Source organism: Pygocentrus nattereri, chromosome 20 (assembly GCF_015220715.1).
Source record: "Pygocentrus nattereri isolate fPygNat1 chromosome 20, fPygNat1.pri, whole genome shotgun sequence".
NCBI lineage: Eukaryota > Metazoa > Chordata > Actinopteri > Characiformes > Serrasalmidae > Pygocentrus > Pygocentrus nattereri.
In genome coordinates, this window is record NC_051230.1 from 15,319,518 (window position 1) to 15,338,069 (window position 18,552).

The 18,552-nt window shown below is 37.4% G+C and overlaps 1 protein-coding gene across 1 annotated transcript in view; it reads left to right on the plus strand.

Moving 5' to 3' along the window:
- Positions 1-2,079: 2,079 nt before the first annotated feature.
- LOC108423570 (kelch-like protein 20) overlaps positions 2,080-18,552 on the plus strand; it is a 28,707-nt gene continuing 12,234 nt past the window's right edge. Inside the window, exons 1-3 of the mRNA XM_017690964.2 lie at positions 2,080-2,218; positions 3,965-4,107; positions 7,664-7,847. Of these exons, the coding sequence (XP_017546453.1) occupies positions 2,196-2,218; positions 3,965-4,107; positions 7,664-7,847 (350 nt within the window). The 5' untranslated portion in view covers positions 2,080-2,195. The remainder of the gene's footprint in view (positions 2,219-3,964; positions 4,108-7,663; positions 7,848-18,552) is intronic.

Consider the following 18,552-nt stretch of genomic DNA (forward strand, 5'->3'; position numbering starts at 1 on the left):
CGGAATACACACTGAAAAACGTTTTAAACTAAAGATTGGTAGCTTTGATTGATTTGACTCTGTTAACATTTTTAGTGAACTGGATTCCTCCCTCTTATCAGCAGGTATGAAAGTTTAACAGGTACGACACTTTGACTCTGGGACACCAATAAACAGGCCTTGCACATATTCAGATAAAGGATGATTTATTGCTGTCCAGTGTTCATCAGCAGGCTTGTGGCTGGAGGAGATCTTGTTATGCAATCTAAAGGCCATGGTGTTCTGTACATGGATGCTGCCAGATTCTAAATAGACGAGGAAGAAGTTACATAAAGTATGCGTTTGAAAAAGCACTTAAAACTACTGTGATTATTGTTATTATTATCTGAATATACGTTTTGAAGTATTGAATATCTCCGTTGCTGCAACCCAATCAATAGTATCATAACCAGCTAAACTATGTCAGCTTATTTGAAGAGAAAGTATCCAAATAGAGAGTTAGTTTCAGCAGGAGTGGCAAAGGTCCTTTGTTTTGTTTTAAAGCACTCTTGTCCAGTTACAGTCACTTACAAAGCCAAATGAGAGAGCATTTTCAGTTGCACTTCCTCATGGGAATGAATATGCAGATGTTTACATTTTTAAAGGGTGGCATGACAATAAGCCAAATGAGTTAAATCAGCGAGCCTGCCATAAACGCCATAAATTGATTCATTCAACCCAGTTTTAAGACCAAAGTGTCACATCCAGCACCCACACTGTTTGGAAGGTTTGTGCACTGTAGATCTAAAACATGTTTGTGTGTTCTTAAAACTACTGAAATGAATTCGGGATGTTTGCTATGTCTGCAGTCTCCTTAAGATAATCCAAATTCAACCATACATTTTCCCCATATGTCTACACTGATGTTGGATGAGAGGGCCTGGCTCGCAATCTCTGTTTTAGTTCATCCCACAGGTGTTTGATGTTCTTCCACACCAAACTCACCCAGCCATGCCTTTATCAACCTTGCTTTGTGCACTGGGGCTCAATCATACTGGGCTGGAAAAGACTCTTCCCCAAACTGTTCCCACAAAGTTAGAAGCTACAATTGTACAAAAAACTTTTGTTATGCTGAAGCATTAAAATTTTCCTTCACTGGAACTAAGGGGTCCAGACCAACCCCTTAAAACAACCCCATAGTATCCCTCCTCCACCAAACTTTACAGTTGGCAAAACACAGTCAGACAGGTAATGTTCTCTTGGCACTTGCCAATCCTAGACTTGTCCATCAGACTGAAGCATGATTCCTCACTCAGAATACATTTCCACTGCTCCAGAGTTCAGGGGTGGTCTGCTTTATGCCATTCCATCCAGTGTGTTCTAGGTTGTATTGTGAATAAAATATGGGAGATCTGTTCATTTCCATCACTGCTCAAAGTTTAGTCACTCTGAGAATAATAACTGATCATCCGAATAATTTATCAGTCCACTCAGGCTTTAGCAACAACTTCAGTGTTTTTGAATCCTTTTTAAGAATACGTCACTACACGATGCAGCCATTTCAAACCTGTTTTCCTATGAGTGTATATACCTTTTAAAGGATTTCCCTCCATTCTATTTGTACGCATCATATCCACCATCCACTGTATCAGTGCCAACTAAGCAGAGTTAATGTCATCAGCTATAGAGATACTGGATTAATAGAGCAGCCTTGGCAGGCATCTCTGGACTTCTAATGTTTCTTCAGCTGCGTGAAAGGCACAATTATCACTGGGGGAAGTTACAGAGGGGAAACATCAGTTAATCTGAACAAACACAGACTTACAAACACATACATTTGTATTCCTGCCTTTGTGGGATATTTCCATTTTCTTCTGTATGACTGTAACTAATGACTACATAACCCCAGGATGTCTTTTGGTTCGGACATTTTTTTTATTAGAAACTACATTATTTGGAATATTTGTAATAAAAAATGGCTTATCATCTTTGTGGGGGACCAACTAAATGTTCGCTCAGTATCAAGGTTTTCACATTTTCCACTATCACAAGGACATTTGGTCTCTATGAAGAGCTTAATACATGATCACCTCCCACACACTTGAAGATGCAGGCTGTAACCACACTGAACAGGGTGGGTTGCTGACCCACATATATAAGAAACAGCTGATCTTCGCTGGTCCTTTAGCACCAGACAACCAGGACTGGATCTTTCTGAAGAGTGGTGTTGCAGAAGGATGGGGATATACTGTGAGCAGGGGTAAATACTAGCATGTGCTGAAGTGATTGGTGTTGATGAAGGGAATGTAACGCTACATGTGGCTGTTTACAGTTGATGATGAAGCTAATAATGTTATTAGGCCCAGAGTAATTGCATTGTGGAGTATAGACAAGAACAGAACGTGCCTTTCTGACATTGACTGCATGCTTATTAGTAATTGAACTGATTCTCAGTCTGAGATTACTGAGGGTTATATGGCTGATGAGGACTTTTCGATTCGTACACAGAGATATTTTTACTGTAACATAATCTGTACCATATCTAGCCGTGAATGGTACATTATGATAGCTATCTAGTAACTTATAAAAGTCATGGCTTTTTTTATCATTGTTTCAGAGATATAGGAATGTAATGTTTGGTGTCATGCCCAAGGACTATTACTGGGATAGCATGGTGTTCCTGCCCAATCAGGGATTCAAGCTCTGTTCACATTCAGCAGTCTTACTTAATATGCTACACCATAGCTACAAAGCCAAAATAATCAAACAAACATACAAACAAATAAGACTCTGGGTCAATTAATGGAGGATGTATACCTTATACTCCATGTGCTGAGTACAGCTACTGATGTGATATACAGGTCAAGTCGCTTTTGAATCTTGTACATTTTTTGACCTTTGTATGGTGGAAAGATAGCTTCCAGATTTTTTGTACAAAGGCAGATTTCATGAATATCACACATATCATGGTAGATACCTTTCACCTATCTAGTCTAATCTAAAAATCTGCAAAAATCCATCCAGCTGACTCAACTCAGGATGAGCTGGTGGAGGAATATGCAATGAACTCTTATGTTTTTCATTGTAATAAAGAAATCTTTATATAGCTTCTAAAACTTTTTATCACTCTGACATTAAAAGGTTCTTACTAAATTAACTTGGTAAAAATAATAATTCACAATTCTGTTTAGTTGGATTTTTAATTATTTTTTTTTAGCTATTGTGCCTTTGATGTTCTATGTCTCAACAAAACTTTATGAGCAGTGTGTGAAATGCTCTTTTTTATTTGGTGGGTCCCATGTTGGCTGGCTACTCCAACATTGGCTAACTGCTAATACACTCAGCGGTGGTGGTGCTAGCTCAATGGCACCAAAACACAACAAAAAAAATTCACTCTTTACACCAAACGCTTGCATTACTGGGCAGGTTTTATATGGTTCTATGTAGAACCAACAGGGTGAAGTAATTTGCTACAGCGCCACCCTGAGGCAGACTGGTGCTGCATAGTTAGACTAAAGAAAGGAGAATGCAGGTTGTGGAGTAGGATAAAAAATGAGCTTTAAAGATTTTTCTCCAACAGAGTAACTTCATAATAAGTTTGTTTTGGTTTTAAGACAATCGGGGGAACCAAGAGAGTAATAAGATTAATAAGGGGAGCCCAGACCCATCAGGACCCCCTGTATTTCATATCTTGTTTGTAACTCCATTCTCTGTCTCAATCAAAACTTCATAGCTCTATTTTCTTCTTCTTCTGCTTCATTTTTCTAAACTGTTTGAAAAGGCCAGCTGCTGTTGTGTGAACATTTCATGATGAAGAGTCAAATAGAAATGTTCCAAAATTACTTGGAATAACAACTTGTAGCATCAACATTATAAGTTATTAAAGTTATTAAAGCTAAAATTGAGTTTTTTCATTACCACAGTGACAATGTGTCCTAAACAAAACATGTACATATGTAGTAAAAACTCATAACTCATAATTGCTTGTGTTGAATCTCCATCTTAGGCCAGCTCTGCTTGAACAACAGAGTGATGTCACACTTAAGAAGCACAAACAAAAGCTCAATGGCCCTCGGACAGTGAGAGGTCATCATGGCTCCCAGCGACCCGGCCAGTTCAGAGAGCAGCTCCCTGGCACAATGTTTATAGGTCAGTGTTCAGACTGTGTACTTAAAGTCAAGACAAAGATATAAAAAAGACGCAATCTGAGATTTGTGAAGCCCATTCTGTTTACCTCAGAGTAATGCTGCACTCCTATCCGCTTCACATGCAAGCGTGTCTGCACCAAGGCTTTTTATAGGCCCAGGATTCCTCTGGGATCTATTTTACATATCTCTTGTGGATGCATATGGATTGCACTGCTTTTTAGTACTCCCAGCGGGTAAACCTTACTTTGAATTTCTCATCCTATTGGCAGCTACACTGTTAACGATTTAGAGGTGGACTCTATGGCCACCTAAGACTTTTAAATGTGGCTCTTTTTGCCATTGTCAGTGTTTACTCATTGCTCAGCATATGTGCATTATTTTTAGAATAACATTAATAACAAAAAATGAATACCTTATATATTTTAGATCATTTATTCCATTTAAAATCTGTCAAAAACAGAAAATAAAAACTAAAAAGTCCTATTGTTTTACAAGCACTTGGCTTGCACAGTTGATGAAGAACTTTGTCAAAAATATTCTGCTAATTGATATTTTTATTTATTCTTTATGGAAGCCTATGAATCACATTTTCTCTATTTCTAGCAGTAGCATGGCAAAGTTTAGATTTTTATCTAAAAATATGGATTATTTTCTCAAAATATTTCTATGTCAAAATAACAACTGATTATCTTGAAATAATAATTTACAATGTAAAATAATGATTACTTTGTCTAAATAATCACTTAGTATTTCAAAACAATGACTTTCTATGTCAAAATAATTACTTATTGTCTCAAAAATCTGACTTACTAATTGTTGTAATAATGACTTATTATCCCAAAATAATCACTTTCTCTATTTAAATTTAATAACTCATTACACAGTACATCAGAATCTCATCTTAAGTCAAAATCTCAAGAAAATAAGACACAATATTTTGAGAAAATTGTTGCAAGATACTAGAGTTCTTTTTCTGGCAGGAATGGACCTCCATATTTTCTATACATACATAAAAAATGTTACATTATGTTCCAACATTGTCCTTGTCCTGTAAAGTTACTATTTGAGAGTTAAAGGATTTTATTCTGACTGTGACTATTACTTGAGTCAGTAGTTTAAATCATGTCATGAATTATTTCATCCAGGTTCAAAAGCCATTTCTGTTTCCACATTTTGAGCATTTGTAACCAGAACTCATATCCTGTACTATTAGTTCAGCTTTTTTATGTTACCTGCTCAGAGAATCTTTAACAGTGGCCCCCATGCTGCTATGAGACATGCACTCTGGATCCATCAGGGTTAGGTGAAGATTTGAACTTTAAAAGCTGCTGTTAGATCAGTATGAAAGGGTGTATAAGAGAGCAGACTGCAGACAGGCCCAGCAACAAAGCCATAAATTCTCAGCAGCTGCGCTCAGATGAGCGCTGGTATTTTTGGAACTCGTTTCATATTAATTCAACTCTGAAAGCTCCAGCTCCAAGTATTTAATGGACAGTAAATTTCCGCTGTGATGTCACTTTCAATAGCGTCCTGACAGACCTGTCGGAGGAATCTGGGGACGAAAGTGTTGAGGTTTATGATTGTAAATTACAGTTATTATTATAAACATATTGCAAATGATGAACCTAAGACAAGTTAGATGTTGTTATTTATTAATCTGTTATGCCTAAACCATTTCTTGGGCAAAGAATGTCGGAGATGAAACTGCCGGGTAGAAGGAGAAGAGGTAGAAGATTTATGGATGTAGTGAAGGTGGACATGGAGATGGTTGGTGTGAAAGTAGAGCAGGCAATGGATAGGGCAAGTTGGAGGCAGATGATCTGCTGTGGCGACCCCTGAAGGGAGCAGCCGAAAGAAGAAGAATGGAATCTTTCATCCCACCAGCATCTGTGCCTAAATCATCAATGAGTTGTTAAGTATAATAACCATCCTTCATAAACACAAGAAATCAGTTAAACTATCAGTCACAATTGAATCTCCACAGTAATATGTTTATTTAAGAAACATAGGGAGAAGCTGCTGGTAAAAACCCAGAGATCTCCACCTGAAATAAGGAATTCAGAGGGTCCACTAACAGGACATTGGTCCATTTTAGTGGGCAATAAACCAAGGAAGGACAAAGAAGTTGGTTATATTATATATTATATATCCATTGGTTATATTTAATTGTGAAATGTAAACATGCACTGGTAACATGTTAATATATCTGTCTAATAAATGAAAAGGAAGAAAACTCATATTGCTGCTGTTGGAACGAAACCTCATCTCAATTTTTGGGCATACTTTGAAAATGCCTGTTGCCTTTGGCACTGTTTGCAGATTTCATGTAAAATGGACCAAAATAAATGGCCCAAAATGACTTGGAAAGAAGTCTGGTTCCATTGACTTACGTTGAAAGTAAAGTATGTTTTTCCTTCTCTTGTAAAATTTTGGAGGTACAAGGTTTGTTCTGACAGCAGTGCTATATTGTCAATTGTTCACTTTACATCTGGTATCTTAAATGTGTGTGCTAGCCTGCAATCCCAAGAAGAAGCGATTAACTTATTTAAATGAAAGTACTTTGTTACTGTGCTGTTACTGTTATTGATACAGAATACTTGTACTTTTATATTTATGAAAAACAACACTTTCTACTAGTTACATTTTTATTGAGATTTGAAACTTGTTACAAATCTCAAAGCGCAGAAGATTTTTTTCTCTTTCTCTCTTGCTCAATCAGTTGAGTTCATAACACTTTGTGATACTGTGCCTTAATGAATGCATATGTACCTAATTACAAGTGTAGAACCTTGACTGAGCTCCAATTTGAGCCATAATCGTCAAAACTTATGTTTTTAACAGAAATGGAATTTCTTCTAGCGCCCCTATGGGACTGTAGTAGTTTTCAGTACTAGGCTTTCACAGATTCATGCTTTTTGCCATTCTAGACAGACCTTTAAAGTCTCTAAAAGACATACCTTGTTTTACTTGAAGCTTGTGACAGATATTCTTTCAGTAGTGAGCTCTGCTATTTCTAAGAACCCACTGATGAGACTACCCCCTGTAATTACAGTCACTGATGTATCTAGGACTTCCAGAAGGCCTAGTGTGACCTGTTTCCCAAATGAAATTAAAGACAGTTTGACTCCTCTGTCACTTTATAATTATGCTGGTTAATTTTATGTGTTAGCACTTCTCATCAGCTCTTGAGGTCCTAACCAATAGGAGAGCTTTTTGATCTATATCTAACTAGATCCCATAGAGAAAAACAATTCCTGATTAGCTAATTTTCCACTCAGTGGTTGAAAAATAGCTACATAAGCTTCACAGCTTCAGTGAAAAACTAAAGAAGCAAACATCAGATTTTTCATCAGACTCTCAATCTTAACTGACAACAGGATCTGCTTGACGAAGGTTGAGGTCCATTAATAAGTACGTGCTGATCCACTCTTCACCTCATTCCTTACTGACTCTGTGTCTCTGAGGCTTTCTTGACCTCATCTAAAGTCATTCTGTCAGTATTATGATTCTGCTTTCAGTCCCAAACTGCCTCCCCCTCTCTTCTGGCTTTATGATAGTTGGTGGCTGGACCCCAAAGGACCCCTCATGCCCGGTTGAGCGATTCTGCCCACTATATAATGAGTGGAGGCTGATGGCTCCCATGCCTGGTCGCCGTGGAGACGTGGCCGTCTGCGCCCTGGCTGGGATGATCTATGCTGTAGGCGGGCGTGATGATGTCACCTGTGTGAGCAACGTGGAAAAGTAAGGACGTTAGCGATGGTGGTGGTCTTCTGAATGGACAAGCGAGTAAACCACACTCTATATATTACTGTTTATAAGTATGTAATGAGTAATCATATGAATATTTGTTTATATACACTAACTTAAACTATGTAGATATGCATGTTAAAAAATTTTTGTTAAAAAGGGTATTTTAGATGTTTTATTCAATATTTCAACTATTTTGGGAAGAACTATTTCTGTAGAATTTACAGAAGTGAGAAGTGAGCAAAGTCATTCAGAGAAGATGTGAAACGGTGCATTATACAGAAATATACTGACATGCTGATTTCTATGCAGTAGTGGTAATAGGAACCAGGCATTGCAGTGTCTACAATGCAAATACAGCCATTTTATTTACCATCAAAAACCATCAGTGAACTACATGAGTCTTCTGAGTTTTTATATGTAATGTTGATAATAATAAAATAGTGGTATATCTGAGGAAGTATGTTTTCCTTGGATGCTATTTTGCCTTACAATGCTTTGAATGTACTTCTCCACCATTAATGTGTCTGAAACATTCTCTCATAAAGCAGCGCCTCAGAATCAGATGGTGTTCATAACCATTTCATGTATTAAGTGTTTGTGAGGGAGCCTTTAGGGGCATTAAACTGTTCAGACATCTGGTTCCTATCACTATTCTTGTAAATAATCTAGTTCTTCTAAAATGCAACATTTCACATCAAACCACTCTGAACAATTCTTTACATCTTAAAGGGGAATTCCAGTAATTTTTCAAAATTTTTCTATAATAGTCTGATTAAATCAAGAGTGGTTTGATGTGAAATACTCTAGAGAAACTTACTGAGTCAGAATTTTTTTACAGTGGTGGTGATAGTAACCAGACATCTGAATGAGTTTATTGCCTCTAAAAGCTCCCTCAGTTATGAATACTGATGCATAAGAATATGATGCATAATTGTAATGATCAATTATTAAATATCAACTATATACTTACAATTATTACTTGTAGATTTAATCATTATATAATGAGAGATTTTGGTCATTTTCATAATATTCTTTTTTTCATTTATAATGTAAAATCTTCTTGATGCTATACAGGTTTCATAGTCATTTTAGAATCTGCCCTCTTCACAGCCTGAAGTTGTGAAGTTGTTTAGGACTATCAGCATATTCATATCTCTGCAACTAAACTGCCTTAATATTATCGAAAGCACTGTTAAATGATAGTGTATTTCCTTGGAACTTGGAGGTTTTTCTATTTATAGAGTCCACTGCTAAGGTGAGTGATGTCCTTTGGAGAGCTGGATGCTAGACTGACCTTCTCACTGCTGTGAGCCACATATCTGTCTCTGTTCAATCCCACAAATCTCCAACCTCAGAGAAGCATCCAAAGCATCCTGGCATAAATCCACCCCTTTAGACAGAAATCCAAATCCCATGGCTTGATTAATTACCACACATACTTGTTTAATTACAGATATCATCAGAAGAAACCAGATCAGACTGCATGGCCTTTACTCTTATCCTGCATAGTCCTACACCAACCACTTCACTAAAGTTCCATATTCTACAGTTTCCTTATATTTGCTTATTTCCTTGAGGGCCACTTGTGACATTTGTGTGTGTTTAAGTTAATATTATTTTTTACATGACCATTTTATCTTTTAGAATGTTACAGGCTATTTCTGTAACTGTGCCTTTAAGATCAATGTATATACATGACTTCTGTTGTGATTGGCTGCCCTGTATTGTGCCTCAAATTTAGGCTAAAGCACTCCTTACAACTTCAAAATGAAATGGGGGGCTAAACTGCTGAACTGCTCAGCACTACTATTTTAAGGGCTCAAATCAGAGATAAGATTTCCATGATCATTGTAGTATGTAAACACAGTTCAACTTTAAACATGTACCATTCACTCCTCACTCTATTCAGTCCTCATTTGGATACATAGTTGCAAAAACAGCTCATTTTGAATGCATTTTTTGTGATGTCAAAAATCCAATATATCCACCTGTTCAGCCTGCAGCGATTTAGCCCCACCCATTCACACTGAAGTTATGAGGAGTGTTTTACCCCAAAATGCTTTTTAAATGACACAACCAAGAAATGAAATACAGGGAGTCCTGGGGTGGGCTGTCACTTATTTCTCAAACCAAAGAGAGAAGAGTAGACATTTAAGACAATTAATGCACAGAGGACCACATTACCAAACTAGAAAAAAGAACATTCAGAACATGAATTCTTAAACCAATCAATGCCACAATGACACCAACGCTGGAGAAGCTAGCCAACATGGGACCCCTCAAAAACCAGGAGGTGTTTCACACACGCACTGGGTACAAAACAGGGCAGGAAATTAGAACAGAGGCCATTAATATACACCTACATACACAGTCCTAAAGGTGCAGTAGCAAAAACAGCCTGATCAAATGTAAGGGATAAAGAGAAGATGGAAAATGGTCATGTAAAAATGAATTATGACTGTTTTGATGCATAATCACAAAATTTGCAAGACAAATGTAAGATAAGAGCCCTTTATAAATGTGAGAAAAAATGTGGTTTTCCACAATATGGGCCCTTTAAAATCACAACTGCAGTCAGACATCAAGTGATGGTGAATATCGATTGGACTATAATAGCTTTGTTGTAACAGATCAAGCACCTGCTCTGTTTTTGCACAGCAGCAAGAATAGACAGGCTTTTTATTAAGCAGCTGGATGTGGTGGCACATATCGGGATGGTAATTCTGTGCTGTGATGCATTGCTGTGTTGTATTTTTCATTAGGCTCCCCCTCCACTCATTTTCCCCACTAAGAAACAGCAGATTGCTGTAGTGTCGTCAGGCTCAGGCTACAGCACATGGCAAATCGAGTTTGACAGGACTGCAGTTGCTCTGGTTCTTCTGAGATTAGTTTATAACGTGTCTGCTTGGCTCGTTTGTTGTCTTGATACATTAGCATTCCATTAATCAAATCAGGCGGTCTAATAAACAAAACATCAGCAGGCCAAATACAGGCCAAATTAACCCCTTTACATCCCAGGCTTTTCACATACAAAAGCGTATTATTCAGCTAACTACAGGGACTTCAATGCAAAAAGGCTGAGCTATTCTTAAGTTATAGAAGTGTGTAATAAAACTTTGGTGGCCTGTTAAGGGGTTGATGGGCCCATGGAAAAGTGATTTTCCATTACTTTTTGTTAAATAAAAGATGTAGTATATAAGTTTAATGACATGTCACTCACTCCCTGCCCAGTCCATGCAGTTCTTGTATAGCTGAGACAAACCATGACTAGTAGTGCTAGACCTTCACTTCAGGCCATAAAAGTCAAAACTCAGCCAAAACATTAGGAAAAAATACTTCTATGATAATGTTAACTTCTGCTAGCATCTCTATAGGATTCTAGTGGTATGTTAGCACCAAGCTAAATGTGATTCACAACTTTTTTGTCAGTTCTAGGTTTAAATGGACGTTTGAAGGTTCTAAAAGGTACTGCATGCATTACTTGAAGTTTGTGACAGAAATGCAGTATTAGCCTATAGTTTACCTTGTAGCAGTTTCACAGTGACTCTTATGCACACCTAAGAAACTCTGGGTCTAAAAGGAATTTGTCTGTGAGAAAAATTAATTCGACAACTGTCTCTGTCACATCATGTGGTAATCAAAAATGTCCCAAAGCTGATACATTCTGTCCCATGGACCTTTTTTCTCTCAAATATCACTGGATTTTATGAATTATGAGGTCATTAAAAAGATGAAATATGATTGTTTCTACATGTAAGCTAATGCTACTGCATACTGAATTGGCATCATTAGACTGGCAGCCTCCTTAAAACTGTGCAAACCAGCATGGTAGCCCTATAAGCTTACACTGCTCAACATGACTAGACTGAAAGTGGTTTTCACCTGATAAGACCACCATAGTCCATGTTCTGGCAATTTATGCTATCCATTGAGTGGTCCGACAGAGCATTCGCATATCATTATTACAGTGTTTTAATTGTTTTTTGTGTGTGTTTTTAATGTAGATTCAGTACAGACTCAGCTTATCCCCTGATAAGCTGATTTAGGCTATCACAATATCCTTATTATCCTTTTGGTGCTGGTGACTTTTTATGATATAGGCATTCACCAGCTTCATTTCTGAATGGTCCCGTTCCACCTTAAATGGTGCAGCAGTTGCATTCTGGTGCCTAAGTTGTTATAATAACAAATGTTGCACCATTTAAACTCAAAACATTAAAACAAGAAAAAAAGATAAATATGAACCTGAATTTAGCTTCATAGATAGTATTTCTTGATAGGTGAATTTTTCTGTGTGAAGCTACCTGTAAATACGCTATAAATATGAAGGTAACCTCAGCACAATTCATCAGAACACCCACCTTACCTTTGAGTACCTTAGTGACATCAAATAGATGTGCAGCAGCATTAGCTTGCTTGTAGCTATATTATCATTACAACTCATTAAGGCTCTTGGAATTCAGAGGATTCAGTGGCATATGGGAGAAAAATGTACACAAGACAAAACGCATCAGGTTCTGAACAACTGTATTTATCACAGGGCGTGACAGAGGTGACTTTTTGAAAACCCCATTCATTTTTGCCATAGAAAATTCAAGCTTAGACCCAGAGTTCCAAATATTAGCATAATGGCAACTACAGAATTACACATGACTTCAGTGGTCTTTAGAGCCACTGCTGCTGTTTTCCAGTGCTATCAACTAATTGATAACCCCCTGATGCTTGTAATCACAGTCAGTGACGTGTGTAGGGCTTCCAGAAGGCCTGGAGTGACATTCTTTCTCATGAAATTTGCCCCACCCAGTGGAAATTAAAATGTGATCAGTTGATTCCTCTGTCAATTTATGATATTGCTTCATGCCTTAACCAAGTGGAGAACTTGCTTAGCTACCTGGATACCATGGAGAAAAACAGAGGCTCTGAGAGTTGCCTTCTTATACAGATATTAAACTGAGTTAGAATAATACACTTACATACTCAGCCACTGCAGTTTAGCTCCACCCACTGAAGTTAGAAGGGATGTTTCAGTCTGTACTTCTTTTTGAATGAGGCACAATACAGGGCAATCAATTAGTACATAAGTTCCATCACATTTATCAATCCAAAATGCACAGAATCAAAAACAGCTAAGAGATAAAGAGAGTTTGGAAAGTCTAGCACCTCCTTTGTTGTATTTTTCTTTTCATAATGTGCCAAATGTTATCAGTGGGTGACAGGTCTGGACTGCAGGCAGGTCAGTTTAGCACCTGGACTCTTAATATGGAGCCATGCTGCTGTAATACGTGCAGAATGTGGTTTTACATTGTCTTGCTGAAATAAGCAAGGCATTCTGTGCAAAAGACATCATCTGGATGCCAGCATATGTTGCCAAAAAGTGAAGATATAATTCAGCATAGTGTCCATGATTTGTAAAAAGAAAATATTGATTTGTTGGACCACAGGACACTTTTTCACATTCTCTTAGTACATTTAAATGACAAATCGGGCCCAAAGAAGGTGGCAGTGTTTCTGGATCCTGTTTGTATTTGGTTTCTTCTTTGTGTTTTAGAATTTTATCTTGCATTTGTGGATGCAGCGCTGAACTGTTTTCACAGTGGTTTTCAGAAGCATTTCTGAGCCCATGCAGTGATTTCCACTGCAGAATCCTGTCTGTTTTTAATGCAGTGCCACCTGAGGGCCCAAAGAACATGGCCAGCCAATACTGTTTTTTGGCCTTGTTCCTTGCATGCAGAGATTTTTCCAGATTCTCTCAATCTTCTAGCATTATTATGTGCCATAGATGATGAAAAGCAAAAGTTCTTTGCTATATTATGTTGAGAAACATTATTCTATTTGTCCACGAAGTCTTTCTCAGAGTAGTGAACCATCATCTTTATGTCTGAAAGACTCTCTGGGAGCCAATCATGTTACTGATCTGTTGCCAATCAACCACCAAGTGTTTTTTTAGCATTACACAACTTTAACACCACTTTGTTGCCCCTGTCCCAACTTTTTTAGAATGTGTTGCTGGCATCAAATTCAAAATGGGTTTATACTATATTTTTCAAAACACAATCACATTTCAACAGTTGATATGTTGTCTTTGTACCATTTTCAATTAAATATAGGGGTTATATGATTTGCACATCATTGCGTGACTTCATATTTACATTTTGCACAGCGTCACAACTTATTTTGGAATTGGAGTTGTAATAAGGAACAGGAACAAGACAGGAAAAACATAAGATATAGGCCCTTTATGGTGTCTTTTAGATCAGTCAGTCACCCGTATATATCAATAACTCACAGCTTTTCATTTCAGATGTGTCTCTTACTTAAAATATTCCACTTCATCTATGCTTTGTGATGATTATGAAGAGGTTTAATATCAATTTGAACGTTTAGCAGCCTTGACTACACCAGCCACGGGGACAGTCAGTCTAGATTATTCATCAGAGCTCCAGACTGGGTTTTATGAGCTAATAAGAACTGGCAGTACAATGTGTCTCTTTGTAAACATGCATGGATAGAAATAGTGTTTCAGTCTGACATGATTCAAATACATACATTGGTTCCACGTGAATAACAAAACACATGAACATACATACTCACTGAGCACTTTATTAGGAACACTTTTTTCTATCTACACTCACTGTCCATTTTTATCAGCTCCACTTACATATAGATGCACTTTGTAGTTCTACAATTACAGACTGTAGTCCATCTGTTTCTCTGCATATCATATGTTAGCCCCCTTTACCCTGTTCTTCAATGGTCAAGAACCCCACAGGACCACCACAGAGCAGGTACTATTTGGGTAGCGGATCATTCTCAGCACTACAGTGACACTGATGTGGTGGTGGTGTGTTAGTGTGTGTTGGGCTGGTCTGAGTGGATCAGACACATCAGTGCTGCTGTTTTTAAACACCTCAGTGTCACTGCTGGACTGAGAGTAGTCAGCCAACCCAATATATCCAGCCAACAGTGTCCTGTGGGCAGCATCCTTTGACCACTGATGAGGATCTAGTCGATGACCAACACAAACTGTGCAACAACAGATGTGCTATCATCATGGACTTTACATCTTGAAGTGGACCACGGGTAGGAATGTCCAGTGAGTGGACAGTGAGTGGACACAATACTTAAAAATGTAGGCAGAGAAACAGATGGACTACAGTCTGTAATTGTAGAACTACAAAGTGCACGTATATGTAAGTGAAACCAATAAAATAAAAAAAGAGTCTTGAATCTGTTGTGTTACTAATAAAATGCTCACTGAGTGTATTTCTACAAAGGTAAAGCTGTATGCAAAAGTTTGGGCACCCCTGGACAAATGATGTTTTGTTGATTTTCTTAGTGAAAGTAAGTGAACACATCCTGTACATGGAACACACTTCTCCACATTTCACTGCACAGTTATTGTTTATTCACTGAATTGAACATACTGGAAATAAAAATAAAACATAAAATGTGGTATTTGTAAAAGTTAGAGCATATTTTCTGATTTCTTTTTTTTTTGCCCAACATGATGAGCCCATATTTAAATGTGTTTTTGTAGAGTATGTTTTAACTTATTTTCACTTAGAAAATGAGAAAAACATGTAAGCTGGCCAGCAAGGCAGATCTAATGAAACCCATTTGTTTCTTGTGAAACTGAACTGCTCCTAACATAATGAGTTTAATTAAATGGAGCAGAACCGGATGTAAACATATTCACTAGCGCTCAAATGTTTGGACCCACTTGTCATATTAAGAAGTGCTGTTATTTTATTCACTACTTAAGTATATAGCATACATACCAATATCATTAGCTGCACACCATAGTTTACAGAATTTCAGATGTTTATTTAACATTTTAGGTTTTTGGGAACACCAAAAAGTTACTGAATGATAAATGACATACTACAATCACTGATTTACAGTCATTTTTGATAACTTATCTGTGTCAGATTTGATCACCACTTGTCAAATTGGAGGCATTCTGGAGATTCATTTCAATTAAAACTTTATTCTCAGTGTAACACAGATTTCTCAGTCAGATCTGTTTATCATTCTGAACACACCCAGCATTTTTCACAGCTTCCTATTAAGGAGTTGCACTATGTGAAATTATAGAGTCATAGCAGCTCAATATGCTAACTTTACCACTGATGGAGAAGATGTGAAAATGGTGGACAACTGTTGTCTACTGGCACCAATTATTAACACCAGAGGATCCAGCACTCAAGAAATATGGCACAGATTATTGGTACTCAGCAGAACAAGGATGAAGGAACTGGAAAAGATCTTTAAATGCAACGATTTGTCTCCACAAACAAAGATGAGAATTGTTCTGGCTCTGCTCCTCTCTGCAGTTTATGGATGTGAAAGCTGGACAGTAAACAAGCCAGGCAGGTAAAAAATAGATGCTTTTGAACTTTGATGCTGCTGAAGGCTTTGGAGAATTCTTTGAATGGCAAAAAAAAAATTATGGATCCTCAAACAAATGAAGCCTGTTCTGAGAACTAAGTCATTAAGAAAGACCATTATGTGTGAAAGAGATGAAGGTAAATGTGGAATCGTGAATCAGCCATTCAGAAACCTGAAGACCCAAACAGAAGACAGGATATTCTGGAGAAACACTGTCCATATGGATGACAGGAGTCAGAACAGACTTAACGGCACTTAACAATAATAATAGCATCATGAATTCATACTTCCATCAACATCTTTTTCAACTGAATGCAATGTTCCCAAACTTTTGCATAGCTTAATCAAATTAGAAAAGTCTTTTCAGACTATTGTTAAATGTAAATACTGAATTGTCATTTAACAGTTTTTTCTTTCAGCTTTGCAGTCTTTATACAATCTAAGCAGTGTTTTTTTTGATATGTTAAATCGTCTTTGTTAAAACCAAAATACATGAATGTGCAAAATTTTAAGAAACATGTTTAAAATTCTTTTGTGATGCCACTACTGTAAATAGGTTTTAACTGATGAGAAGGAGTAATTTAAAATGAGGACGCTGAATAACACTGAGAATAAAATTTAAAGACTAAAATGTCCAGGATGCCTCGTGTTTTAAATGTACTGATCAAATTTCAGGCAGATAACTTTTCAAATTACTAATATGAAAAGAGATTCTTAACTACTGAATGGTAGTTTATGTTCTTTGTGAACAAATATACACTATAGGGACAAAAGTATTGGGACATATAAACACCTACAGGAGCGTTTATGACATCCCATTCTAAATCCATAGGCATTAATACAGAGTTGCTACCCCTTTGCAGCTATAACAACTTCCACTTTTCTGGGAAGCTTTCTACAAGATTTTGGAGTGTGTGTGGGGGTATTTTATCCAGAAGAGCATTTGTGAGGTCAGACACTGATGTTGGACAAGAGGGCCTGGCTCACAATTTATGTTCTAGTTCATGCCAAAGACGTTTGACGGGGTTGAGGTCACAGCATTCTGCAGACCAGTCAAGTTCTTCCCCACCAAACTCACCCAGCCATGCCTTTATGGACCTTGCTTTATCCACTAGGGCAGTCATGCTGGAAGAGAAAAGGGTCAAAGTTGGAAGCATTGAATTGTCCAAAATGTCTTGTTATGCTGAAGCGTTAGGTTTCCCTAACTGGGCCAACCCCTGGAAAACCCCATAGCATTTTCTCTCCACCACCCAACAATTTAGATATAGCATAATCTGCTTGAATGAAAGTAAATGAAAAAACAGGAGTTCCCAAAAGTGGAGTTCAAAAAATAATAAAAATGACAGAGAAAATGGGACTCCTCACAACCGCTCTTCACAAGCACTGGAAGACCAACAAAACATTCAGCATCAAATAAAGAGTATTAACTGTTTATTTGAAGTATTAACAGTAATAACACTTTCATCTCTGAGAGAGGGGAGAAAATCAAGTTCTACTTTTGCTTCAGATCTGAAAAATCCACAGGTGTTTCTGTCCATCCTTCCACTGTGAGAAGACAACTTAACAATATGAGTCTGAAAGGACGTGCAGTTGTCAAGAAGACCTTACTGAGAAAAGGAAACTCTGCAAATCATAGAATCTGCTGGTGTTCTCAGATCAAAGGACTGACCAGCCCAAAGTCCAGACCTCAGCATCACTAAAGTGTTTGGAAATTAGTTATACTCTGAGAAACAGAACATTAAGCATCTAATTTTTTGCTTTCTTTAGTTTTTATTCATTTATTTATTTATTTTTTACATCATTCAAACTCAGCAGCTGTCATTTACATTATGTGTACATGTCATGATGGATTGACCAATAGAAATATTTCTTGAAATTTACAGTAAAAGTAAAGAACATTTTTGCCTTCTCCTGTAAAGCTGTCATTTTGGAGATACTTGGTTTATTTTGGACAGTGATGACATTTAATACTGGAATTATTAATGTGCCCATTTGCATCAAGTAAAGTCACAGCATTCATTTCTTCAGAGCACGTTGGCAAGCAAATTGAAAGGGCTGATGGTGAGACTGAGTTGACAGACAGCAGTGTGTGTGTCTGTGTGTGTGTCTGTGTGAATAATACACACACACACACACACACACACACACACACACACACACACACACACACACACACACACACACACACACAAACAAAATGGGCTTTCAATTAGTAACCTGAAGCCCTGGGTTGAGTGCTGACAGTAAATGACAGCCATGGGAGATTCTCAGACACACACATGAACACAAATACACATTCTCGGCTTCC